The 26,980-nt window shown below is 49.4% G+C and overlaps 1 protein-coding gene and 1 long non-coding RNA gene across 5 annotated transcripts in view; one reads left to right on the top strand and one right to left on the bottom strand.

The window, feature by feature from the left end:
- The first annotated feature begins 494 nt into the window (after positions 1-494).
- LOC114230760 (uncharacterized) lies at positions 495-3,987 on the top strand. 2 transcript variants are annotated; one of them, XR_008556992.1, is made up of 3 exons: positions 495-581; positions 1,220-1,363; positions 2,923-3,987. It is a non-coding gene; the product is annotated as an uncharacterized LOC114230760 (long non-coding RNA). The 2 variants fall into 2 exon arrangements; XR_008556993.1 differs by lacking the exon at positions 2,923-3,987 and adding an exon at positions 1,624-1,728.
- Positions 3,988-16,562: 12,575 nt separating this feature from the next.
- FAF1 (Fas associated factor 1) overlaps positions 16,563-26,980 on the bottom strand; it is a 356,005-nt gene continuing 345,587 nt past the window's right edge. For all 3 annotated transcript variants that reach the window (XM_054720584.1, XM_008139328.3, XM_054720583.1), the window contains one exon: positions 16,563-16,811. In XM_054720584.1, the coding sequence (XP_054576559.1) occupies positions 16,728-16,811 (84 nt within the window). In that variant the 3' untranslated portion in view covers positions 16,563-16,727. The remainder of the gene's footprint in view (positions 16,812-26,980) is intronic.

Here is a 26,980-nt window from a genome sequence, read left to right as displayed (position 1 = left end):
CTCGCGACGCTGGCGCCCTTGGCCTCTTCTCTTTGCCCCGCGGCTCCTTATCTGACCACGTCACCCTCTTTCGGTCACCATGTCCCAACTTCCGGACCCCTCTGGGCGCTGCAGAGTCCAACCCTTCCGTCGGGAATCGGAGCCCGGGGACCGCTTGGGGACCGGTTGGCAGGAACCCACGACCCTGCTCTCGCCGCGCCGCGTCCCCTCGCGGAGCGCCCGGGACGCTGCGCACAGCCGGGCCGCAGTCGCCCGGCGCTGCCAGATTCTCAATGAGCCGCTCGCCTGCTCTATTGTTGCTCCTTAGGGCTCCATTAGACAGAATTGGACAACAATGTGGCGCCTGCCATTGGTCAGGGGAGGCAGACGGCACTCTGATTGGCCGGACCCGCGCCCGGGGAGCCCCGCGTTCTACAGTGTCCGAAAGATTCGAAACTCCGAAGGCTTCGCGGAGTGCCTCCGGGAGGGGAGGGGCGCGCCAGGGAAGGAGTGGGAAAAAGTGGGCAAGAAGGAGCGTTGAACATATCGTGGCCAGTGGTTTCCGTGCGCTAGAGAGCGTGTGAATTGCGCCTAATTACCGGGTGCGGTGGCGCCTCTACGTAGACCTGTGTAACCCTCAGCTTCTGGGGTGCGGGCTCTGCCGCGCCGCTCTCACTGGCCGGGGGCGCTTGGCGAGACCGACTTTCCCCAGTGGCCCTGGCGGCCCGGGGCGAGATGGGGGCAGGTGACAATTCAATTACCGCGGTCGGGGTGGGGTTGAAGCGGGAGTGGAGAAGGGAGGTGTGTGTACGGCGACGCCCAGACTATTTCCAGCTGCCTTCCGGCTGTTTCCGCGCCCCCAATCCGATGCATTTGGGGTAGTCAGGAGCCTGTTTTCATTTTCCTGTTGCAGCCTTTAAAGCGCAAATTGTTTAAAATGTTCTGATACGATAAGGCATCACAAAGGTAAGTGTGGTTAATAGGATTTTTGTTTTTAAAGTGGAGCCTGCAGAGAAGAAATGGGATTGCGCCCTCCTGTCCGAGCCGGCGGCGCCTTGCCCCGCTCCGCCCCTCCCGAACCCCATCCCTCTGCCCCTCTTGCTCTTTCCTTTCCTCGCTTTGCAGCATCTAGATTTCTTTCCCAGGGTGGTGGGATTATTTTTGTTGTTGTTTTAAGTTAGTAAATAGTTTAATTTTGTTTTTTAAACGAAAGTAAAGAGTGGTCTCCCTGTCTCCTCAGATCCTCTTGGAAGCCGGACGCGCATCCGTGTCCGTCCTTCAGGCCCAGAGACACGGTCGCCGCAGCCCCCGGGAGTAGTTTTAACTTTGGCCTCACTCTCCCGTCCTTACGTCAGGGCCCTGAGTCACAGCTCAGTCTGCAGAGGTAACAGGTTTCGCATTTTGTTTCACTTTTGTAAGGCAATATCTGGAATTAACGCTGCGCTCCTTGGGCGAGGTCGCCTGGGGTTTCTCTATCTGTGGTTCTCTGCGGAACCTCCCCCCCACCCCCCGCGCCCTTTTCCTTGTTCTGATGGTCTTCCACTCTCATGTTTATTATCTACTTTTCTCTTTCGTTCAGACTAATGAAAATTCGCTTCATTAGCCAGACAGGTGCGTTTTCCCGTTGCTCTCCCTCCACTCCAGACCGTGCGTTTCCCGCTGTGCTTTCCAACTCACGGGGCCTTGGGGTTCTGGCCGAAGCCACCTGGGGCGTGGACCTACTGGGCGCGCACACTCGCCCCCCCCCCCCCCCCCAGCCTCAGGACGCAGCCGCTTCCACTTAGCACGACGGCTGGGTGGCGCCCTACCTGCCCAGCCGCCTCTGAGAGCGGGGGCTGGGGATCTCAGAGAAAGGCGCGCGGAGCCTGGCCCCACTGCAGACCCAGGAACCGCTGGCGAGTTCCTCCGTGAGGCAAAACCTCAGGACCAGACTGGGGTGGGGAGGGCGGGAAGCGGGGGGGGGGGGGGCGCGGAAGAGGGTGGTGTCGCCAGAGTGGGGTAGAGAGCTTCCAGAAAGTTGAGTAGGCCTGCGCACGGGTGCACTCTGACCCCCACAGATTCTATGACAGGGATAGAAACCAGGCCACTCGCTCCTGACAAATTCCACTCGCTGGAGCCTGAGAATGCCTTTCAGAGAGAGAAAGGGGTCAGCCCCTCCCCATAGGGTCTCCCGCATGTAGCGAGGGTAAGGGAGTGAGTCTGGGATAATTTGTTCTTCAGGAGCATAGGACCCAGGCCCCACCTCCCAACAGCTTTCCTTCCAGGTCAGAGAAATCTCTGCGTTAGCTGCGTCCTGGCGTTGCGGGGTGAGGAGTGGGTGGGAAGACGGAACCCAGAGCCTGAGAAGGGGTAGCCAAGCTCCTCCTTTCAGAGCTTCCTTGGACTAAGTTTTCCAGAAATCATTATTGTTTAAATTAAAAAAAAACTATTTTAGAGAGGAAGGGAGAGAGAGAGAAGCATTGATGTGAGAGAGATACACGGTTGCCTCCTGTAGGTGCCCCAACCAAGGATCCAACCCCAACCCTGGTAAGTGCCGTGACTGGAACGGAACCTGCGACCTTCCAGTGCAAGGTCAGGGCTGCTGACTCCAACCAACTGAGTCACCCCAGCCAGGGTCAGAATTATCTTAGGCCTCAAACGAAATGAACTCTAGAACCCAGCCTAGCTTTCAGGGGTCGGCGGCCCAGACACCCCATGTCCGCATCTTGTGACAACCAAGCCACTGTGAGATTCCCCCCACTCCAGTTCAATGAGTAAACCTGTGGGAGCCCAGGGTCCGGCGGAGGATTCAGACTTGGGAACCTCAAGCTCTCTCACTAGTGTTAAGGAGCCTCATTTTCTTAGGGGGTGAGGACACATCCTGGAAACCAGCCCAACCGGAGGGAATCTGCCCACCCTGGTCTACAGCAGGTGCCTCTCAATCCTCTCTCCTCCTGTTCACAGTCCCCCAGGTCCGAGACCCACAGCCTTTCTTCTGGTGCGCCCGAGGCTGGGGTGCTCAGGTGAGTGGCTGTGTCTTGGAGAGAGGTGGAGTGCTGTCCCGGATGGAGGTCACTGCAGTCAGTCGTCCACGTGCCACTCTGGGGCTGGTGCCGGTTTGGACTCCGGTCAGGAAGAGGGGAGCAGACTGGAAGGTGTGGTCAGCATGCCCAGACTGAGGCAGCAGGGGCTCCCCCTCTACTTAGAGCAGGGCGTGGCTTCACATCTGGACACGCCACCTGCACCTGTGACCTCATTCTGCAAAGCCTTGCGCACCCCCTCATACCTGCGTGCCATTACCTACCGCCGGGGAGCACTCACCTCGGAGGCTGCCCTCCCACCCAGGAGGACACTGGAGCAAGTCCCATCGAATTCACAGCGCTTTCATAAGCGTGCCCACATCGTGGGACATCCACTGGGTGTGTGACCTCTCACCCAGACGCCCGCAGACTCCCACCTGGGGACTGCACACCCAGACAGGAGCATATGCTCACACTCTGCCCTGGCTCCTCCGCTGACCTAACCCTATTCCCCGGGCTCTGCAGGTGGCTGTCTCCGGGTAGAGAAGTCAGACCTCCCCAGACAAACCCGGGAGCTGAGGGCACAAGGACAAGCTCACTCGCACGCACAAGTCCTCTTAGCTCGGGATCATTTGCTGAGGCCCTTGCTGTGCCAGGGGCCGGGGCCCCGCGAGTGCCCCCAGCCATGCATGTCCACCTCCAGCCACGCTCTTTGCTGGCCCCAACCCCACGCCCCTCTCCCCCAGGCAGTGGTGGGATCAAAGGGAAGACCTTGGCGGAGGCGCGAGGCGAGACCGCGGGGGAGAGGGGCGGCGAGGAGCCGGCGGCGCGCTGGCCCCGAGCAGGAGCGCTCACTGCTGGGCGCCCGCGAGGCTTTGACTTTTGCGCTGTTGGTCCGCGGCCTCGCAGCTAGCAGACGCCATCTGTTTGCCGGCGGCAGCGCGTGGCCCGTTTAATTACCCTCCCGGCAGCCTAATAGAGATGATATTAAACTAAATCTTTCTGACATTAAAAGTAATTATTCCCAAACCAGTGGCTCCGGGACGAAATCGCCCCTCCCGTCCCCACCCCTCCCTGGGCCGCGCCAGATTCCGTCAGTTTGGCTGAAACTCCTCACCGGGAAGGGGTGGCCGCGGAAAGGGGGCAGGGGGCCTTATGGGGAAGGGTCTACGCGGGCCGCCCCGTACACAGCCTCCGAACAACCACAGACGCCCTCATACGCACGAACACGCGTGTGGAGGCGCGCACACCTGCACACACAGACACGCCACAACCGTTTCCTCCGGATCCACTTTCGAGCAACATCACCCAAGACTCAGCCTCGGGCTCCCCGGGGCTGACAGAAGCGCAGTCTGGCTTGCGGTCCCCGAGCCCGCAAAACAAAACAAACAAAACTAAACTAAACCAAACAAACCACGGCCCCTTTGCGTGGTCAAAGGCACGGGCGCGGCCAGGGCCGGGGCTGAGGACCCGGACACGGCTCCGCAGCCAGAAGGACCTCCCCGCGCGGCGCGCGCCTCCTTAGCGCCGTCCAGTGAGGGGCCCCGCGCCTGGCGCCGCCTCTGCACGGGCTGAAGCCGCACCGCTCTCTGGAGGCAAGTCCCGCTCTCTCTCTCACTTGCCAGGTGAGAAGACGCACTCAGGAAAGTGAGGAGAATTGTCCCGCACCTTACACCTAGTAGGGAGCAGAAAGAATTCGAACCCGGGAGAGACCCCCTCCCCGAGGCCCGCGTCCTGCCGGGTTCCAGGCGCGGGCTGCGGCCCCTCTCCGCGCGCTCACCCTCGGGGACCGCGGGGACCCTCGGTGCTCAGCCTCTTCCCGGGCCCTGGAGTCTCCCCACCCCCCACTCCCACCAGAGGTGTGGGCCAGGCAGCAGCCAGAGGCGAGCGGAGAGCGGAGGCTCAGGCTCCGAGGGCGCGGCCCGAACCCCCAGCCCCGCGCAGTCTCCAGCGGCTTCAGCCGGCCTTTGGATGCCGCCCGCCCGGCGCCTGCCGCGCGCGCCGGAGAGGCCGCCGGCCGGTGTGGCCAGGCTTTCCGCCTACACGACCTCCTGGCAGGGCGCGTCTGCGCCCGAGACGAACGCGCCGCGGGTGCTGTCCATCGCCCGACTACAAGCTTCTGATCAGAGCGCCTACTGTGCACCGCCGCTCCGCCAAGAGCTCGGGGGGCGCAGTCAGTCGTGCTTCGGGCGCAGCCCTTGGGGAGGGCGGCGGTCCTGTCGGCTAGGCTCGGCGACACGCAGTTTACCGCGGGTCACAGTGCCGCGGAGCCTCGAGGGAGATGGGAACCCAGGTCCGACTCCTCCTCGTAGGTTCTTCCCTTCTCACCTTCAGTTCTGGCCCGGTAGGATCAGACCTAGGGCCTTTTAGGCGGCTCGATTCCATCCACTTCACAGGTCATGCAGGGGAACCTGAGAGAGCGGGCCACGCATTCCTTCACTGGTTCGCGGGCGCGCGGAGCACTCGTAAGTGCCAGGCCCTGAGGACCAGAGGGAGAGAAATGGACGGTGCTGGGGCCCTTACAGAGCTGGCTCCTGGGGACACAGTCACCACCTCACAGAGCAGCTGAGGTGGGCGTGGGGTGAGGAGGGTCAAGGAAGACACAGCGAAGAAAGGGACCCCTGACCTGGGGCCTTCGGTTTCCCAAATGGAAACATTATTATTGCTTGTTCTGATAAAGCAAAATGTAAAACATTTTGGACAATTCAGCAAAGTACATTTGGAATATATATTTTTTTCTGTGTACCTATATTTACAAAAATATACTTTTTGTAACTTGCTTTTTACTTATAAATGATAAACATGTTTCCTAACGATATGTCTGCACAATCTTTTAAAGGCATTGCTCAATATTTCATTTTATGGATGTGCCTTAATTTATTTAACCATTTTCCTATTAGAAGATATTTAGTTTGTTTCCAATTTTGCTGGAATAAACATTGCTACAACGAACATTCTTTGTGAAGTTGCCTTATTATTTCCTTGGGATAAATTCCTAGACTTTATTGTTCAGATGCTTGGCTTTTTTTAGGCTTTTGATAGCTACCCATCAAATAGCCCTCAGGCCAGGTTGTGTCAACAAACACACCCAACTTGCTGATCTTTTGAACCATTCACAATTAGAGGGAAAGTAAACACCAATATTTTGTCATTGTAGTTTACTTACACTTAGTTGTTCCTTCGTTTTTTTCCATATGTGTTAGTCACTAGTATTTTTTAAAAATTCTGTTTTTGTCTTTTGCTTGTTTTATATTAGCACTTTTTCATTATTTACATTTATATCTTTAATTCATTTGAAATTAATTTTGGTGGAAGGTGTGACATAAGGTTGCCATTGAATTTTTCCCACACGATTAGCCGGTGATCACGTCACTGCCTAATGATCCTCCCTGTCCCGCACTGACCATACGCTGTTTCCTAAATTCCCAGGTGGCCCTCGGTGACGTCAGCACTTTCTCTTCTAGGGAACTTTTTACTTTTGCACCAGCCTCACTCTTTTAATTATTGTAGTTCTGCAATACTTGTGAGGGCAAGTTACCCTCTAATTCCTGCTTCTCCTTTTTCTTCAAAATTCTCACGGATATTTTGGAAAGATAGTGTTCTGAATAAATATTTTGGAATTTTTAAAGCTGGTTTCAAAAATAAAATTAAAAAATGAAGCCTTTGAAAATTTGACTTCAAAGCTTTTTATAAATTAATTTGAAGGAGATTTTGCATCTTCACAATATGTGATATTTTCACCCGTGACAACGTCTAACTGGTTAGGACAGGAACCTAAGTTACTGATTATAGTCTATTCATCTCTAAACCCGCCTCCTTTCTGACCCCTCCCCCACTTAAAATTAGTTCAAAGCTGAGTTTGGAAGGACCCAGAATTGACCCAGCGGAGGAGCCATGCGAAGGCCCAGTGGTCTGCAGGCTCTCCTGGGGTTTGGGGAACGGTGTGCACCCCGGGGTGGTCCTCTTTGGACCTCCATCTGCCTGGCCTCCATCTCCCAAGAGGGGCTTTGGAAACTGGGATTCCGGGATTCAGCCCCTGGCCTACCGGCCACCCGGACTCAGAGCCTCAGAGCCTCCGCAGGGCTGTGTAAGCGCAGGCGGGCCGCCCGCCAGCCCTCTCTGGGCTGCCTCCCCACCAGGCTGGAAGGGATTGCCTCAGCAGCCAGGCCACAGCATGTGGGGGTGGAGACATTGAGAGGAAGGACCTTAGGGCTAGGTTCTCAGGCAGGATCAGCCAGCATTTGAGGCCACACCCCTCCTCCGAAGTCCTGTCACCCCCAGGTCAGGACCAAAATGAAAATATGAGGGAGGAATGGGGCGAGGAGGTAGAGACCCAATCCACCCTCTCCTCCCACCCCTCCCCGCCCCTCAGGCCACACCCACAGGCTCACCCTTGGCCTCTTTCCCTCAGAGACTTCTCCTACTTTTACTCCCAACACCACTCCCACCACCCACCTCCCACTCCCTCACCCCATTTCCCGCTGGGACTGCGCAGTCTCCTTCCAGACTGTGTATGGTGGGCAGATTCTAAGCTGCATGGCTGGCTCAGGGCGCCCTCACTGATTGGCCTGGAGTCCAACATGTTAAATCTCCTTCCTGGCAGTTTGGGTCTGGGGAAGGGTGGGGAATCTGGCTCACAAGTCAGCTTTCCCCCCCCCTATCGGTGGTTTAGACTCCAGGCTTGAGCTGGCCCTGATCAAAGATGCCTCCTCCATGTCCCCAGCTCCAGGCCAGCCAGTTACCTGGAAAACTTCTACTCACCCTTTAAGACCCAATGCCCAGGATGCCCCACTGTCTCTTGTCAGAGGCACAATAGGCAAATGCTGACCCTGTAAGCTCCCCAAGTGCCTCTGCATCCCACTCTCCGAAGCCACGCAGCTATCCGTCTTCATCTCCAATTCACATCAGAGGACACTGAGGCACAGAGAGGACATAACTCCCCCAGGGTCAGACAGCTGGGTCGGAGAGGAACGAGACTGTTCTTTGCAGTTAAAATTAGTTCCTCAGCATCTTTGCTCACAGAGCCTGGCTAACCTGGGCTGGAGTCCTGCATTTGTCACATTCCCTCCTGTGTCAGATGGGAGTGGAAATAAAGCTTTCATGGGGTCATTGTGAGGATTCAACAACACCGTTCATGTAAAGTCCTGCTCAGTGCCTGACCCGTAGGAAACACTCAAGGTAGATTGGGCATCAGTATGTGTCGGGCAGTTTTGAATGAATGGGTTCTCTTTGCCTTCATGCTAGAGAGAACAGCCATTCCCTTCCCAGCACCTTTTTGCCTCCATTAGAAAGAAGACCGGGAAGCTGGGACTGGCAGCGGAGTGCCTCGGCTTTTGAACCATCATCTGAACACCCTCCAGAATCAGGATTCATGGCTCAGAGACCGCTGCCAGGCCCAAGGTGGGACTCTGGGCCAACTCCTTCCCTAGGCACTCCCCCCGCCACCCTCTCAAGGGGACCCATTAGCCAGGCGTCTGCCATGAAACACTAAGTGGTACTGCACCAGCCGGCCTCTGGAGGCACCCTGGCCGGTCCTCTCAGGACCTCCGCTATTTGGGCCACCCTGTGGCACTGCTGGTTCCCAGTGGGGCTCCCCAAAGGCAGGGGCTGGGTAATGTACCACTTTTATTCCAGAGAACACGTTCTTCCCGCTGCGTCCATGACCGCCATCCTGTACAAAACTCATAAAATGCACCTCATTTTTGCAAACCAGATCTTCACTGATGCTTGGTGTGGTTGAAGGCATGCCAGAAATGGGGGCCTTGGTCAAGTCCCTTCACTGCTCTGGGCCTCAGTTCCGCCATCTGTAGAATGAGAAACTGTAGACCTGCTGTACCTGGAAGTGCTCTGAAGGGTGACAAGGACGATGCAGACCCAACTAGGAAGATGGCAATTCCCATAAGGGGTGCTCCACCCAGCTGAGGCCTTGGCACCCACCTCAGCAAAGTTCCTGCCTCCACACCTGGTTCCCCTTCCATGTGCTTCCACCCGAACCTCCAAAAGCACAGAGAAGAGTTTCACTAAGACTCTCTCCTTGTTGTTAACTCCTCAGAAAAATCCCACGCAAATGTCACCAGTGTGTGCCCAGGCAAGGCAGGTCACATTTCCAGGGGCCTGGGGACCCGAGCCCAGAGGGGCAGGTTCCATTCTGATCCGGTAGGATGCCTGCACTTTCTAACCCTGGCATCTCAGACCCTCAGGCCGGGCCAGTGGACTCTGGACAGAGCTCCTAGATGGGATTCATCTCTTCCCCAGAAGCCTTTCTGACTGACTGGACTGGAACTCCTCTGGCATTGACCACACTGCCCTGCTCCATCCCAGACTGGGAGTTCTGGGCCTAGGGTGGAGGCTGAGAATTGCATGTTTAGCAAAAAGTCTACGTGATGAATGGATGAGTCAAAACTGGCCCGATCATTATCAGGCAAAGAACACTTAAATTGTACTTAAGTTAAATGCTGGCCTGATGAAAATGCATGTTGGGGGAAAAAAAACATTTGCAGTGGAGACAGCGTGTGTTACATAGTAACTATGAAACATTGGGCAAATGATTTCACCTCTCCAAGCCTCCGTATATTAATGTATGTAACAGGGATAATACATTCCACCTCATAGGGTAGTTTCGTTAGTTCATTCATTCATATAACAATTATTGTCTGTGCCCTGTGCCAGGCCCAGTGGCGACAGACCTGTCATGGTCCATGGGGGGTGGGGGGGAGGGGGGAGGGTTGTGTAAATTATCACAATAATGTGACAAGTGCTCTGCTAAAGGCAAACACAGGGATTAGAAGAGGCCCCTAACTTGTCCTGTGGATTCCATGGGACTTCCTGGAGGAGGAGGTGTGGAGTGGTAACAGCCTGAACTCTGGAGCCCAGCTCCCTGCGTTTGAATCCTGGCTCACTGCTTTACCAGCAGCTGTGTGAGCTTGGGCAAATAATCTCCTGTGCCTCAATTTGCTCCCCCATAAAGCGGGGTCAGTAACAGCTCCTACTTCATAGGGTTGTCGTGAGGAGTAAATGAGTTGATACAAGTAAAGCACTTAGTGCCTGGCATATAATAGATGTGATGTAAATGTTCATTATGTTATCAACAGCTATTTATCAAGTGCCTACACAGTGCCAGACGGGTGCTGAGAGATAAAACAACCAGATTGATATGGACCCCACCCTTATGGAGTTTATACCTTAGGCAAAATCTGAACTGAGCCTTAGAAATATAAATTTTCTCTTATCTAAGGAGATTTTGAGAAGAGCAGAGGGCAGCGAAAGGAACTCAGGGGCTGTTGCTATTCCACAGGCAAGCAGAGCAGGAAAACTCTGAGGGGAACCTTCCAGAGAGGCAGGAGGAGAACTGAAGTGCAGTCCCCTGGGAGGCTAGGGGAGGGGTGTGTGGGTTAGCAGCCACCGAGGCAGATCAGAGGGGCGCCTGGTCCATGAGAGCATGTGAGAGCTGTGGGCTCAGATCCAGAGTGGAAGCTCAGCTTCTCTCCCGCTAACTGTGTGTCTCTGGGACAGTGACGTAATTTCTCTGAGCCTCAGTTTTCCTAACTGTGAAATAAGGATGCTAACAGTAGTGACCTCAGAGTAATGCAGAGGATGGGGGTGGGGGGGCAGAGAGCCTAGAGCCCCTAGCATGGCCCAGGGCTCAGCTAGTATTCAACCAATTCCTTTATTCCGTCTCTTCTCAGAAGCTCCAGTTGGTTTTGCTCCAGCGCCAATGAACTAACTGCTTCAGTAACTGCTGGGTGCACGACTGTTGTGTGCGCCAAACTCGGGAAATAAACAGATAATTACGATCTGGTCTCTGCCCTCACAATGCTCCCAGATGAGCTGTATGTTAAAGAAGAAGGAAGTGACCAGCTTATAAGCACATGGACATCATTTTCTCTGTTTAAATTCAGTTAGTAACCCCAATTTACTGTGTGCTTACTACGTACTAGTCATTTCGGTAGGCCTTGAGGATGTGAAGTGACTCAGACCCTTCGGGGGGGGGGGGGAGCTCACAATCTGGGGGGTGCAATGTGAGGGGAGGACAAGACTTACAGAGTTCAGAGGGAGCAGTGCTATGAGAAGGGCAGTACAGGGCTGAGAGTCCCAGCACAGCCACCTGCCTTGGAGGGTGTGGCGATGGTGGGGGACACCATCCCGGAGGAAGCCAAGTCTAGAAGGAAAGTGAAGAGGGAGTGAGTGGTAGGCATCTAGTTGTGATGGAAGTCCTCCGGACAAAGGGAGTGGTGTGCAAGGCCAGAGGTGACGGAAGCGAATGCTTTCGGGAAATTTCAGATGGTATGGCTGTGTGGTGTCGAGGACCAGGTTAGTGATACAGACGGGGAGGGAGCGAGGGAGGGACCAGATGACAGGAATTTTAAATCTAAGCCAAGAGTTTGGTTCATTCGAAGGGCACTGGGGAGCCTTTGAAGGGCTGGAGCAGGGCTGTGGCGTGGAGGCAGTGCTTTGGAAGCCTCTTCCTGGCGGCTGTGGGCTGTGTTGAGGCTGGTCTGGGAGAAAGGGCGAGCAGTTAGGTGTGGCTTTATAACCCAGGTGAGAGATAGTAAGGGTTGAAGGGAAGGCATGTCAGCAGGAAAACAGATTTTGGAGATGTCACAGGTAGAGGCTACGGGACCCTTCTTCAACCATGGCATGTGCTTAAAAAAGGTTCTGCTGAAATTCCAGCTCCTGACACACTGGAGATGAGTCACTCTGGGGAGCTGAGTTTTCTACAAAAAATGTGGCGTTAGCTTTTTTTGCACCCACCAGCATTTTTAAAACATCGTATTATTGTAATTGTTATTTGAAATGCCTTGGTAATATGCACACTTGCCTTGGAGGTGGCACTACATCATCATAAACACAGCAGCTCTGGAGTCAGGCCTGGGCCCACACTCCGCTCTGCTCTTCATTAGCAGTGGGGCTCCGCAGGCCACTTCCCCTCTCCAAGCTTCTTCAAAATGGGGTCAAGATCACCCACCGCAGGGCTATTGTGGGTTATAGGAGGTGATGTATGTAATGTTCCCAGCACAGTCCTGGGCACAGCCTAAGTGCTCAGCAAGTTAGTCCTCCTCATCCCTCCCTCCCATGACACCCGGGCTTGTCCGTGTGGACACCAGTAACAGTTGCACAGGACTCGGACCTCCCCTGAAGGGCTCTGGAGCAGTGCTCCTGGGCATCATGGGTCTGCTTTTCACATTTTCTGTCTCCGCCCATAAGCTGCCACTTCTCATTGCTGTCATCACACTTTCCTTTTATAATCCTACTAGAGGCCTGGTGCATGAGATTCATGCACTCGGGGGTGGGGTGGGGGTACCTCAGCCCGGCCTGCGCCCTCTCGCAGTCCGGGAGCCCTTGGGGGATGTCCAACTGCCAGCTTAGGCCTGCCACGGCCACTGTGCTTGTCAGGTGTGAGCCCGGCTCAGGGCTTCTGGCTGAGCAGTGGTCCCCCTGTGGGAGCGCACTGACCACCAGGGGGCAGCTCCTGCCTTGAGCGTCTGCCCCTTGGTGGTCAGTGCGTGTCATAGCGACCGGTCGTTCTGCTTTTGGTCAATTTGCATATTAGCCTTTTATTATATAGGATGAGTTTGCAGACCAGGTAATAGCTGTTTTGTTTTACATGTTAACTGTTGGTTCGTTTAATCTTCATTGGTATCTCCATTTTATAGCTAAACAGCTGAGGCACAAGAAGGTGACGTGACTCCCCACAGGCACACTGCTAGTGAGTGGAGTGGCTTGGACACAGGCAATATGGCACCAGAGGCTGTTCTACTGAGAACCACAACTAACAGTGTACAAATTAAGAGTGAACAGACTGAAGACTGGAGAGCACGTCTTTTATTGGTATTTCCTTGCAGACCAACCTTTCAAAACACAGCAAGGAGGAGCTGTCTGAGCAGTTGGGGCTGCTAAGGGTCATCTTCCAAAGCAGATTATTTGAGACAAGGGAGAAGCACTAAATGCAGAAGGAAGTCTGGGCACGAAAGCCTACTCACCTTCTCTGGGGTTGTGGCTCTTCTTTAGATAAAAAATATGGCCTGGTGTTTGCATGATGTAAATGGTGGTTCTTATGTTTCGGGCATCAGGGGAGCCCACTGAGGACTTGAATACAGATTCCCCTTACGGACAAGTGCACACAACTTTTTGTACACAATCGCAGGGGAATCCTACAATTTCTTGGACGTGAAATTTAGAAGTTCTTCACGAAGAGCTGTGGACCTGAGCACCAGAGCCCAGGGCCTGAGTCCGGACTGTTCTGCTGACATTCTGTGTGACCTTAGGCAGCCACTGCCCTTTAGCCCCCGGGCAGAAATGGGACGACCATCTGCCCTGCTTCCCTCACTGTGGGGGATGTGCCGGGTGGAAGGAGTGGGGAACTGCAGAGTGCTATCTGGATGTTATTAGGACGCTGTGGGTTAGAGCGGTTACTCACCTGAAGGTGACAGAGCTATTAAGTGGCAGAACCAAGGCTCAAACTGGGAGACACGGAAGTCTCTGGAGTGTGTGTGGTCTCCAGCCAGAATTTTATAAAGAATCAAATGAGACAAGGCACGTGAAAGGCTCATGCGAGTTACGCCTGGGCTGGACCTAGGATTCCATGTCCCATTCCCTGTGGGACCCAGCACGGGGCAGTGAGGGCTGGTGGGAGAGTGCCAATGGTGATGCTGCCCCTGGAGACACTGAAGACCCTCTCGCATGTCCAAATGAACATCTCCCTGCTTTTGGGAAATCTGCCGGAATTCCGCAACATCTTTAAGATCCATCCCATGGACCAGCAATCGGGCCGGCAAGTCTGGCTTTGGGAGTAGCAATTTTAATAAAACGGCAAACTTGTGTTCCTAATATCACCAAGCAAAATCTGTAAAGCCCAAGTTCTATTCGCCTATAGTATAAAAGATGCTCTCCTCCAACTCAGACTGTGGATGCTTATACTTCAGAGAAGAACACCTGTGTGACCAATAAAACCAGCAGTGCCAGAGCAGGTAACGCCACAGGCCAGGAACTCCCCCAGAATGCACCTCCTGAGAGGTGGTGGGAAATTGGCAATACCTCCTCAAACCTTCAAACTAATGCTCTGGAATCTAGATGTATGGCTGGCACTCCCAGAAACACCCAGAGGAGTGAACTAGAATGGGGTGGGGATGGTGAGGAATCCTGGACCGTCACTGTAAACAGCTGGGCTTACTAGTAAGAACACCAAGCACATTTTTGAGTCTCAAGATTTATGGAACAATAAAAGTCACTCAATGCTATATGCTATTTTGAATTTCTCCGAGGGTTTTAGAAGTGGGGTAAAAAAGCTAAAAGCTCATCAAACTTAAAATCATACCAAGTGGTGTTGAGCATTAGCCCCAGTGAGACAAGTTAAATTATGGCACCAGCAAATTTGCTACTTTTTTTTTTTAATAGTAGGATGCATACAGTTCAGTATAATAAATGTTTTCCGATTGTTATGCAAAAAAAAAAAAAAAAAGAAAGAACACCAAGGACGATGTTGGCTGACTTTGTGTCTGGAGGCGGGAGGTGAAGCCCAGGGAAGTTTAAGGGTAGGTGGAAGAGCTGCCGAGGACACTGCCGTTTCTGTGGTGACAGCAGGTCACTTCATGTGTCTGTAGTCATTTTAATGCTGTGTTTGCAAGAAAAGGCATAAAACTGCTTTGGCCTCTGTTCTGGGCTCAGTAGACCAGAATGACATGAGTGAACAGTGAGAATCAGCGGAGGCTGTTCCCAGCAGTGGGGCCCATAGGAAAGGATTTCGTGGGACTGAGCAAGGAGAACCTTCCAAATCAGGGTTGAAAAAGGGTGTGTAAACTCCATACACATTCAAGTAGCATTTAATAACTTTCACAAAATCAGTTTCAGAGTAAAGTCTATAATTATTGGAATACAGAAGTGAAGACGATAGTGGGGAACAATATGATGATATCAAACCCAATCAGAAGGAACAGGTTAAACAAGAAAGTGAATTCAGAGTCCTGTACGTCCACCCCGCACCCGCACTCTTGCTGCTGTTCCTGAGTATGGCCCGAGTTCAGGGCTATAGCTTCTCCATGGCCGCTACAGAGCAAGGTCAACCTGGAAAAGAAGAGCTGGCGCCCTAGTGCACCTGTAGGTGGGGCCACGAGGCTAAGAGGGTGGTGTGGAGCTGGAGAGGACGTGCTCAGGCTGAATCCCCTTGGGTCTCTTCCCTTCAGCTCCCCGAGAGACCTCTGGGGCCAGAGGAGGCCTGCCCTCGGCAGACACAGCACTATTCTACTAGGAACACGTCTCCTTTTCAGAGAGTGATCAGGAGAGGTCCCTGGTTGGAGCATCAGAGAAAAGACAGAGATGGAATTTTCTTGGCCAACGCCCACTTCTGGGCAGAAGGAGAATGACCAGGCATTTCTCAGGCTTCAGTTAGAGTCTCCTGATAACCCCTTGGCTTGGGTCAGGGAGAAAAACCCAGCACTTAGACTCTCTTTTGGACAAGTACAAAATGTCAAGTCGGGATACCAACCCCTAGGATAGAGACCACAGGGGACACATAAATGGACAGAAACATTCCAAGATGGAAAAGAAATCATTGTTGGTGAAGGTATAAACAGTGACCTGGACTCTAAACCCCAAATCCATAGATTAACAAAAGTCCACATACTAAATCACCCCAAAATTACTACATGTGGGTTCAGGCCACATACATCTTCTGAGTTGAGCCCCCAAGTCTGCTTCTTAAATACATGACATCAGAATTCTCAGCCACCAGATGAGATCCTTTTCATTTGAGATGGGAGCCCAATATCTAATATTGAAACATTCAAATAATAAAAAGTGGAACAAATTCCTTATTACATCTGGGCTGAGTCCAAGGGGCGGCTGATCAGATTTTGGTGACAGACAAGGGGCTTAACACACCAAGTGACAAGTCCAAACTAGTGAAGGAAAGAGGAGAGAAAAGCAGGAGGGAACTGCATTCACTGTACACTAAAGGGGCAGCCTGGGAGCTGGGATCCGTCAGGTTCCAGCACCCAAATGCAAACCTAACAGCAGCTTCCTGCAGCTGGGCCAGTACCCAGTTGGAACTGGCCCTCCTCACACCACCTCAGCACTCACACTGCGCTCAGACGGCTTCCCGGGCTGCAGTGGGACAGCAAATACCTCCAAATGGAACCTGGAGACCCAAGGCAGCAGCAGTAAATAAATACCTTGCATATTTCTCAAATGCAGTCCTCAAACACAACCTTACATCTTAGTAAAAGAGGTCAGAAAGTACCATCAAAAATGATATGCGTTTTCCCTACAATACTGTTTTATCTCCAGGTCAAGAAGTTCCACTGATTTCCTCCCCATGCCTCTTAAAACTAGGCGACAAAGTAGAAATCCAGTTATGAAAATAAAAAGGCAGAGGTGTGTGAGCCTTGGTTCAATGAGACATATCCGACACACATCGACCTGGTGTCCCAGGACAGACAGAACTGTGTGGACACTGGGGGGCAGAGGGCACTGGAGAGGCATCGGTCCTAGAACAGCGCATTGTCCCTGACCGGGCCGGGCGAAGGGAGGGGGGGGGGGCAGCAGAGCTGTAACTCTGGGTTGGGAACATATACTCGTGGATGGGACGTGTTAAGTAGCTATGTTTATTATTACTTTTTTCCAGCAATCTTGCAAGAGGCAGAGTGTGACACTGAATTCAATGAGACGAGCGTGTAGGTGGGTTGGCAAAGAGCCCTTCTCTTGACGCAGGCCTCGGGCAAGTCAAGGAATGGCTGGTTCCACCGCTGGGCGTGCTTACTCTTTCGCTTCAAGAAAAAGGGTTTCTTGAGGGAACAACTTTACCTCCAACAGTGATTTATTTGGGTCCAGCTGGGTAATCTAAAAAGAAAAGAAGCATATATTCAAAAGACTGGAAAAACACTGTTTTCTCCACATGGCACTCAGGTCCTGCATGCACACTGATTTTGAGCCTGCTATGTACTGACACGAGCATTTGTATAACTTCTCTTATTTGATCCTCAAAACAGCCCTGTGAGGTAAATGTTGTTATTCCTAATTTATAGTCGAGGAAGCTAGGGCTTAGAGAGGTCAAGTCTCAGTTTGGTGGAAGAACTAGCACTTGACCTCAAGGCACAGGTTCAGGGGACTGGACCTCTTCCTGGGCAGGTGGAGGCTCCTTGCCTCCTGCACAGCTCAGCGAGGCCAACAGAACAGGAGGCCCTGAGGAAAGGATGCTGGTTAAATGACTGATGGCATTTCTGGGCCCTCTCCCTGGTTAACTCCTGACAGCAGGGAGGCCTTTTCTGTGTGCCGGGAAGGAGCTAAGCCTTTGTGGCTCATCTGGCTGCTAAACCTCCCTATAATAAACTGCAGACACCCACTCTGCCACGCCTACAGATGAGTATCTCCCCTGCAAGGAGAGGCTACTTAGGGAGGCATATCACAATCTCCTTGTTGGGTGTGTGTGTTTGAAAAAATAAGTCAATGTCATAACATGACTATGTTATAGAACATAAAAAACCATTACTTTATAATGTGAATCATAGAGAATAGAGCTGGACAAAATCCTCTTGGCTCAGTTGGGATATGCTAATCACACAGGGATCCTAAGTTAGGCTCCTAACCTCCTAGGCTGGGGGCAGGAATGGGACGTGGACGTTTTCTGAATGGGAAAGTGAGAGAAAAACAAAAATTTTCTGCTTAACGAAAGGGATCATAAATGTTAAAATGCTGAGAAATACTGGTTTAGTAAAGGACAATGGGTTTTGGAATCAGAAAGATTCTGGTTTAAATCACAACTGTTTTGGCTATTAGCTTTGTGGCTTTGGAGTTAGTATCGATCGTGCAGGACTGATGTGAGGATTAAATGAAAAAATATATATAATTAGCAGTGTCTGGGCCAGAGCCGGTCTCAGTGATGGCTGCGGTGTGTGTGAGCACCTGTGAGGATGGATACAGGTAGCTGGGCAGCTTTACCTGCGTCCATCCTGTGTGTGATGAGAGGCTGGGCAGTGAGCTGTCAGACACAGGAGCTCTGGGCCTGTGGGCAGAGACTGTAGCACCCCAGGCAGGCAATCTTGTTCTTTACTCAACTCAAGCCACACGCAATAAGACGGCTCCGCTGTCTTCTCCTAGCCACTGGGAGGGGGTCCTGGAGGCCGAGTGTCATAGGCAGGCTGGTGAGCTGAAGGAGGAACACTATCTTCAACTGTATCCAGCAGAAACCTGGTATGCCCAGGAGGGTCATTAAGGAGACACATCGCCTCTAGTATCCTCTCTGCTTATAAGGAACCTAGAGCAAAGCTGCTCTATTGGTATCTCTGGGACTCTGGGCACATGGGCAGGCAAGGTGGTGGGGAGGGCCCAGCCTGCTGTCCGTCTTCCAATGCACTGGGGGCAAGCTGCTGGCAAATGTTTACCCACTTCCCCAATTAATGTACAACACCGTGCTGCCTTCTGTCAACAAGCAGAGCTGTGCTGCCGCTGCTTCCGACTCACTGGCATTTTCTGCCCAGCTGCTTCCGCTATTGTTCTTAATTAACATGCCAGAGCTCTTCCGGCACCTTCTATTTTGTTATTTGTGGTTTGTAAATATAATGTTTGCTGGGAGAAACCATAATCATAACTGTGCCAGAGCTGTGCATGCTGCCAGAAAGATCCGCTGCAAAGCAAAAGAGGCTGGGAGGCTGGAGCCTCGGGCCCAAGCCGAACCCTGCCTGGCTTGTCAACATGCAAGGTCAGAGGTTCAGAAAACACACCCAGTTTTTACATGAGAAAACTGTGTCCAGAAAAAGTTAAGTGATTTTCCCTGTCACTTTAGTGGGAAAGCTGGGACATAAGGAGGGGAAACTAAAATTTCTTGAACATCTACTACGTAACAGACACTGTAAATATGTCATTCCATTTAATCCCTAGACCAGTGATGGCGAACCTATGACACGCGTGTCAGCACTGACACGCGTAGCCATTTCTGATGACACGCGGCCGCAGGCCGAGGATGAAACATCTGCTGCTCCTGAGGATGAAACATTTGCGACTAGAGTCTTGGAGTTAGTTTTTTCCTCAAAGTGACACACTACCCGAGTTATGCTCAGTTTTTTTGGCGAAGTTTGACACACCAAGCTCAAAAGGTTGCCCATCACTGCCCTAGACCAACTATGCAGGGTAGGTGAAAATGACAAAATTAAGGCTCAGAAGGGTTGGCACTTATTTAAGGCCAGTAAGGGTACGTCTATATTGCACAATGGTTAAAAAGAGCGAGGCAGACTTAGATTTCCCAGCTGTCACTTACTACCTATATGACCTTGAAGAAGTTACACAACCAGAGAGTCTGTTTTCTCACCTGTATGATGGGAATAATCGGTTTCTCCTTTATAGGTTGTTGTGACAGCTAACTGGAATAATGTTGGTGAGGCTGCTGGCACAGTGCCCGAGCCAGGAAGTGCTCAGTGGGTGGCAGCCATCACTAGCTGGAGCGCTGCCTTGGGTAAAGGACCTGGTCTGTCTGACCTCAATGTTGGAGCTTTTCCTCCAAAACTTCCTGGAGCTCAGTCAGCACCTGGCCGCCTTTCTTATTTCTATCCAGTGCCCAGCAGAAGTGCTCCCTTTTCCTTGATAGGGCGATGCCTCAATATCTGGAGACCGCCTTTTATAGCTGCGGTGGGGCTGGCCACAATGGACTGCTTCACAGCAAACATGGTTGTGCTGGGGCTGTGCTATCTAGCGCCCCAGATCATAAGCAATTTTTTCTCTCTAAAGGTCATTTCAGACAGGAGTTTCAAAGTGAACAGGATAGTCTGTTTCCATTCTCATTTGACTGGTGTGGACAAAGAGAAGGTGGGGACCTAGGGGAGGTAGGGTACCATGCTTCATTCCAGCACAACAGTGGCCGTGCTGTGAAACCACATTGCCGTGCTCTGGGCCATTCAAGAAGAGGGACTCCTAGCAGGGCAGAGCCTAAACTCCATGTTCTCCGAGAAACAGCTGCAGAGATGTCTCCCTGGAGGGGCACTGAGAAGTGCTGGCTGTGTGCCCCAGGGCAGGCAGGGGCCCTGTCAGCCCTTTGAATATCTGAGGTGTTCTGTGCAGCTCCAGTGGGTAGAGCTGGGATCAGTGAGGTAAAACAGCAAAGAAACAGAACTCAGCTGGTGAGAAAGACCTTAACAGAGCTGCGGCTGCTGGTGTGGCCACTTCTGCTTCTCTTTCTTTTACCTTTTTTCTTTCTTCTGTCCTTTATTTTCTTCTTGTTCATCATCATCATCAGCATCACTGCAGCAACTATGAGTTATTGAGTGCCTACCATGTAGCTGGAACCATGCTAACTACTTTGTATACAGTACCGTAAGTAGTCCTCAGAACACCCAGTGAAGTAGGTTATTGCCATTTTACAGAAGATACCATGGCTTATCTCGACTAAGGCTGCAGATAGAATAAAGTTTCAAACTCAAGCCTATCTGACTCCAACGAGCACGATAACCAAAAGCACCTGGCCAACATTGCCAACAGGCTGCCGTGGGGCGATGGAGGGGTTGGGAGGGTAGAGTGAGTGTATTCTCTAGTGCCCCTAGAAGCATTCAAATAGAGGCTTATTTGAACATCATCACGATGATGATGATCATAATAATGGCTAACGTTTATTGAGCATTTACTTTGTTCCCTGCATACTCCAAGCACTTTACATTTTAAAAATAATTTGTTTTTCATAATAACCCTCTGGAGTAGGTTATCTGAGATCAGTACTATTATTATTCTCATTTTACAGATGAAGAAACTGAGCCAAGGAACAGACTAAGTAACTCGCCTAAGGTCTCAAAGCTATTAAGAGCAGAGCCAGATGTGAACCAAGGCAACCTAGCTTTCAAATCCATGTTTAACTACTAGACTATTCTGCCAGAGGTGTTGCTAAGAACAGGAGCCATGCAGAAAGAAGTTGGATGAGATGACCCCGAGGCTGTTTCTAACCAAGTTTCCAGGATATAAGATCACTTTAAGAACGACAAAAGGTTAAAGGTCAGGAAAAAAAATCCTGAAATGTTTATAAAATATGAATACAAAAACCCAATCTGAGCATGTGTTTTGCCATTTCCTTGGGACTTTAATGACTATACTGACTCTAAATCAACACAGAAACCCACCATTAGGACTTCTTGGGGGAGGAGAATTTTCAAACAAGAGGTATGGCCTGACTTTGTCTATGTTAGAAGAGAAAATTCAACCATCTTGACATTTTATTCATTACACTTGAAAAAAATTGATACATTTTCTCACTAAATTAATAATATCAAACAGTTCAACCCTTCATTTCACAGGTCAGCAACCTGAGGCTCAGAGAGGTCAAGTGACTTGGCCCAGGGTGCAGAGCTGATAAGGTGCAGATACAGTAGTCTGCCCCAGAGTTTCTGACTTCTACTTTAGGATTCTTTCTGGCCACATCATTTTGCTTCTCTCTCTCTTGTTTAAATACCTGAGCATAAACATCACACTACTACTAGTAGACTGGAAGCTACTTGAGGCCAAGAGCTGAGTAATACTAAAAATAACAGTAGCAACAATCTACACTAATAAAAGAGAAACATGCAAATTAACCATCACTCTGCTACACCCACCAGCCAATCAGGAGGGAATATGCCAATTAGAAGGAGAAAGATGGCAGCCGCCCAGCTGCTCCAGGCGGAGTGGCTGGGTGGGGCAGGACGCCTGCTATGAAAGGGAGGGCAGGGGGCCAAGGGATCTACAGGAGCGGCACTCTGGCCACAGTGAAGACGAAGACAGCAGTCTGCAGCGAAGATGGCAGACTCCAGCTGGAGTCTGCAGCAAAGACAAAGACAGCAGACTCTGGCCATAGTCTGCAGCGAAGATGGCAGATTCCGGCCTGAGTCTGCAGTGAAGACCAGCGAAGACAGCAGACTCTGGCCGGAGCGAAGGCCTGGGTCCTGGGTGCCAGAGGAAAACCGGTGCTGGAAGCCAAGGGAAGGAAGGCCTATTGCATTAATCTCTTTGTGCAACGGGCCTCTAGTATATGCATAATACTGTATAGTTTGCAAGATATCTACACAACCATTAATTCACAATCATGTAGGGTAGGTATTATTATCAATCCTTTTTATTTAATTTTGCTAAGGAAATGCTTTTATTTATTTTTTAAATTACTTTTAATTAATTTTAGAGAAGGAGGGAAGATTGATGAGGGGAGAGAGAAAGAGAGAGAGACAGACAGACAGAGAGAGAGAGAGAGAGAGAGAGAGAGAGAGAGAGAGAAATATCTATGTGAGAGAGAAACATCAATTGGGTTGTCTCCCATGCGTGCCTCAACCAGGAATTGAACCCAAGACCTTCTGATGCATGGGAGGATGCTCCAACCAACTGAATCACACCTGCCAGGGTTAGGAAATGCTTTTAGTTTGAATTTGAATAAAGGAAAGTCTGGATCTAATATCTTCACATTTAGAAAAAATGCTAGATTCAAGAAATGATGCTGAAATGACTGAATATCCACATGCAAATAAGTGTATCTATATGCAGACTTTACACCGGTTACAAAAATTACCTCAAAATGTAAAACACAAAACTATAAAATTCCTAGACGATAACATAGAAAAAAAAATCAAAATGACTTTTGATACACCAAAGACACAATTCATAAAATAAATAACTGATAAACTAAACTTCATTAAAATTAAAATTTTCTGCTCTGCAAAGACACCATCAAGAGAAGGAGACACCATCAACAGACTCTGGTAAAATATTTGCAAAAGGCACATCTGATACAGAAATATTATCCAAAATATATAACGAGCTCTTAAAACTCAATAAGAAAACAACCCAATTACAAAGTGGGTCAAAGACCTGAAAGACACTTCACCCAAGAAGATTTACAAATGGAAAATAAGCATATGGAAAGATGCTCCACATCATCTACCACTGGGAAACGAAAATTAAAACTGAGATACCACTACACACCTATAAGAATGGCCGAAAACCAGAACACAGACAAATGCTGGCAAGGATATGGAGCAACATGGACTCTCATTCATTGCTGCTGGGAATGCAAAATGGCATAGTTACTTTGGGAGAGAGTTTGTTGGTTTCTTAAAAAAGAACCATATTTTTATTAGACAATCCAGTAATCATACTCCTTGTTATTTACCCAAAAGAGCTGAAAATGTATGCTCACAAAAAAAATCTGCACACAGATGTTTATAGCACTTTTATTCATAACTGCCAAAACCTGAAAGCAACCAAGATGTGCTAACAAGAAATGAGCTAAGACATGGAGGAATTTTAAATGCATATTGCTAAGTGAAGAAAGCCAATCTAAAAGGGCTAAATACTATATGATTCCAACTATTTGACATTCTGGACTAGGTAAAACTAGGGAAATAGCAAAGAAAACATCACTAGTTGTTAGGGATTTTTTTCCTTTGGTGGGGGGGGGGTAGATGGATAGGCAGAGCATAGAGGATTTTTAGGGCTGTGAAAACACTCTATATGATACTATATGATAGATATATGTCATTACACATTTGTCCAAACCCTTTCTGGAGCCAAGCTGCCCTCCTAAAGTATACGAGGCCTGCAGTGTCAGCTGTGCCAAGGATTGCATGGGCAAGTCTCTAATTTAGGGGCAAAGAATATATCAGCAAGCCCCTTGGCTGCAGATCTCAAGCCACAATCTATGATCAGAGATATTGTTTTTATCCCTACCCGAGTCCTATGTCTATTTTTCAATTAGTCTTGAACTAGTTAAGTGAAAAGATATTATTTAATGACCCTTAAACCCCAAGTCCCACATAGTATTAAGCAAGTACTGAACAATTATAATTTGATGTAATCTGATACAAGGGCTACAGCTCTATTTTTCTCAAAGTCTGTTTGGTCCTGATTAGAAGATGAGAGAGTCCCCCAGTAAGGACAAAAACAAATTCAAAAATACATTTCCCATGTAACATAAATCTACAACAAAGCTTATTCTTAAAGAGATGCTTCTTTAAACCCAAGCTATTTGAACACAAAATGAATGTGTTAATAACCTTCTTTCTGAAGAATGTGTACATAATAATGACTACTATTTTACAGCCTTCAAAGCACTTTCCCATATAGTACCTAAACTTCAGAGCTATCTGAGGAGATTGGGCTGATTTATCGTCATTTTTTCAATGAGAACAACAAAGCTCAAATCAGAACATTATTTACATATGGTCATACAAGTAGAAATTGGTGGATCTCCCATCTGAACTTAGGTCTTTTCAAATCCTGAGCTCTGTCTATTCTATGAGGCAGCACAAAGGCGTCATGGGTAAATTCCCAGACTACAGTGAAGTGAAGCTGATCTGCTTTCGGTTTTGTTCAAAATTAGCAGTTAACCTGAACTTGAGGGAACTAATCTTTTTGGTACCCTATAGTAAACTATCCTGTTAGCACTCCATTAGAAAAACATGCATATTAAATAGCACAAGTTTAAAAAATAACTGTTAATGTCATACTACCAAAAAAGTTACCATTTGACATTTTATAAGTGCCAAGGACTGTACTTCCTGTTCTATATATAGTGTCTAATTAAATGGTCACAACACTTCTATGAGATAATTACTCCTATTATTCCCATTTTATAGATGAACTCTCTGAGATAAAAAATGATTAAGGGACTTGCCCAAGGTTACATAGCTAGGAAAGACCAGGCCAGGATTTGCACCCAGGTTTGTGAGCTTCCAGCCTGTATTCCAGCATTTCCCTTCACCTCTGACTCTTACTTCTAAACGGGGGCAGTTAATGACTGGCTGGCTTTCCCTTGGGCATAAGGAAAGCAGGCGCTCTGCAGCTGTGTTGTGGCTCATGGCCCTGTTGTGATATGGACTTTGTTGTTCCCCATAGGCTATCGTTCGTTACTGTCACCTTGGTCCTAATTGCTAATTGCCCATTTTCTGTAAACACCTTTTGATGAAGTGGGAATCCCTGAAGAGGGAAGTTACAACCACAAAGTATCAGAGGGAGAATTTCAGAGTTGAACTGCTATTCATGTGCTGATCAGGGTGTGAAAGGCTTTTGTAATTGTAAAGTCCTTTGTAAACATAAGGGATTACTAATCATCATCACCATCATCATGGTCATCATTGCCATCACCCACAATGCCAGTTGTAGCTCCTAGCAAGTTCTCCTCTACATTTGCTGAAGGCAGTAATGCAACCCCCAAAGGAACTTCCAGTTTGGAAGGGTCCACTATGGGACTACTCTATGGCTATTCCCATCCCAGCTTCCTGTGTAGTTTCTGGATCAATGTCTCATCGGATCACAGGAGGAAAGTGGCACTGGGGTAAGGGCTTCCTAGAAACAGTGACGATGCTCCATTGCTAAACTGCGGTAGAATAACTGGGGTTCTAGAGAGTGTGGTTGAGTGGGCTTCTGGGACTGCAAAGCACAGGGTACCTACAGGACATTTCCCCCCATGACTTTGTTTTCAGGTGGGAAGAAGGCAGAAATGAATGAAAAGTTAAAGGAAGAACAAGGAAGAGAAGACTAAGGTGATCAAGGGATGAAAATTGTATCTAGTAGGCTACCCTATCTGTTTTTTGTTTTATCACATTATAATAATGATAACAGTTAACATTCACTGGAGCTTACTAGGTGCTAACTGTTCTAAGTGCCTTATAAGCACTATACAACCTTATGAGGGAGGTACTACTACCTCTACTTTAAAAATGAGGAATAGAAGCTCAGAAAGTTTATATAACCTGTCTCAGGTTGCACAGGCAGGAAGTGACAGAGGATTTAAAACTAGGTCTGGCTCCAAAGTGTTCTTTTTTATTTATTGATTTGAGAAAGAGAGAGAGAGGGGAAGGCAGGAGTGAGAGGGAGGAAGAGAGGGAGGGAGGGAGAAAGGGAGGGGAGGAGGAATGGAAGGAAGGGGGGGAGGGAGGGAGGGAGGGAGGGAGGGAGGGAGAGGAGAGAGAGAGAGAGAGAGAGAGAGAGAGAGAGAGAGAGAGAGAGAGAGAGAGAGATTGATTTGTTATTCCACTTATTTATACATTTATTGGTTGTTTCTTATATATGCCCTGACCAGGGGTCGAACCCGCAACTTTGGCATGTCAGGATGATGCTCTAACCAACTGAGCTACCCAACCAGGGCTCCAAAGTGTTCTTAATCATCACACTAGATAATTTTAGCATTATAGTCATACACTGGCCTATTTATTCTAAGTCTCCTGATTGAAAGGATGATCTCCTTCATGTAACCGAAGCACAAATCTCCCCATAATAGAATATATTACTACCTTAGGCATTTGGGCATATTTCACTCAACTAGCTCCTCAGTTATCACAGATCTAGTGAGTGTTAGAGCTGGAGGGGTCTTTAGAGGTCATCTCTGCAACCGAAGGGGACAGAAAAGCTGTCAGTGGAAAAAATTTACCCAAGGTTACTGAGCATTCATGGCAGATCTGGGACCAAACCTGGAGTCTTCATTCTCAGCTGTGACTTCAGATAGACAGTTTAATGAAGATATCAATTCTAAAGTGTTACTAATGCCAAATGGCCTCACATTTGGCACACTGTTAGGGAGACCCTAAACACCAAATAAAAAACGTGACCTTCTTCTTGCACTGGTATCCCTGATGGGGACCCTGGCCACTCTACTATTAAACAGCAATGTTAATGGGTTAAAGGTCCAGAGGGAATAGAGGGGCTTCTAACAAGAGGGTAGGGTGGGGGTGGGAAGGGAAAAGCCTCTTTAGTCTAGAAACAAGAAGAGATCCAAGTTTATAGAGCAAGCATTCAAACTCGAGGCCGGCCCACAAGGAATATTTTTGCAGCCCAGCCAATATAACGGTATGTAAGAAATGTTTTAATAAAAATTTTGTAACTTAAGTTTTACTATATCGTTATACATAATTATTAATAACTAACTACAATGCTCACTAATGACTGATTACTATAATTATGTTACATTCATTTCCCTTACGTGCCTTACGCACAGGTGCACCATTTCTCTCCACTAATACTAGCAGTGAGTATTTTAGCAGCCGATTGCCATGTCATTAGTGTTATACTGACTT

Source organism: Eptesicus fuscus, chromosome 9 (genome assembly GCF_027574615.1).
Source record: "Eptesicus fuscus isolate TK198812 chromosome 9, DD_ASM_mEF_20220401, whole genome shotgun sequence".
NCBI lineage: Eukaryota > Metazoa > Chordata > Mammalia > Chiroptera > Vespertilionidae > Eptesicus > Eptesicus fuscus.
Note: the sequence above shows the minus strand (reverse complement) of the source record. Positions and strands in the feature narration are given on the sequence as shown.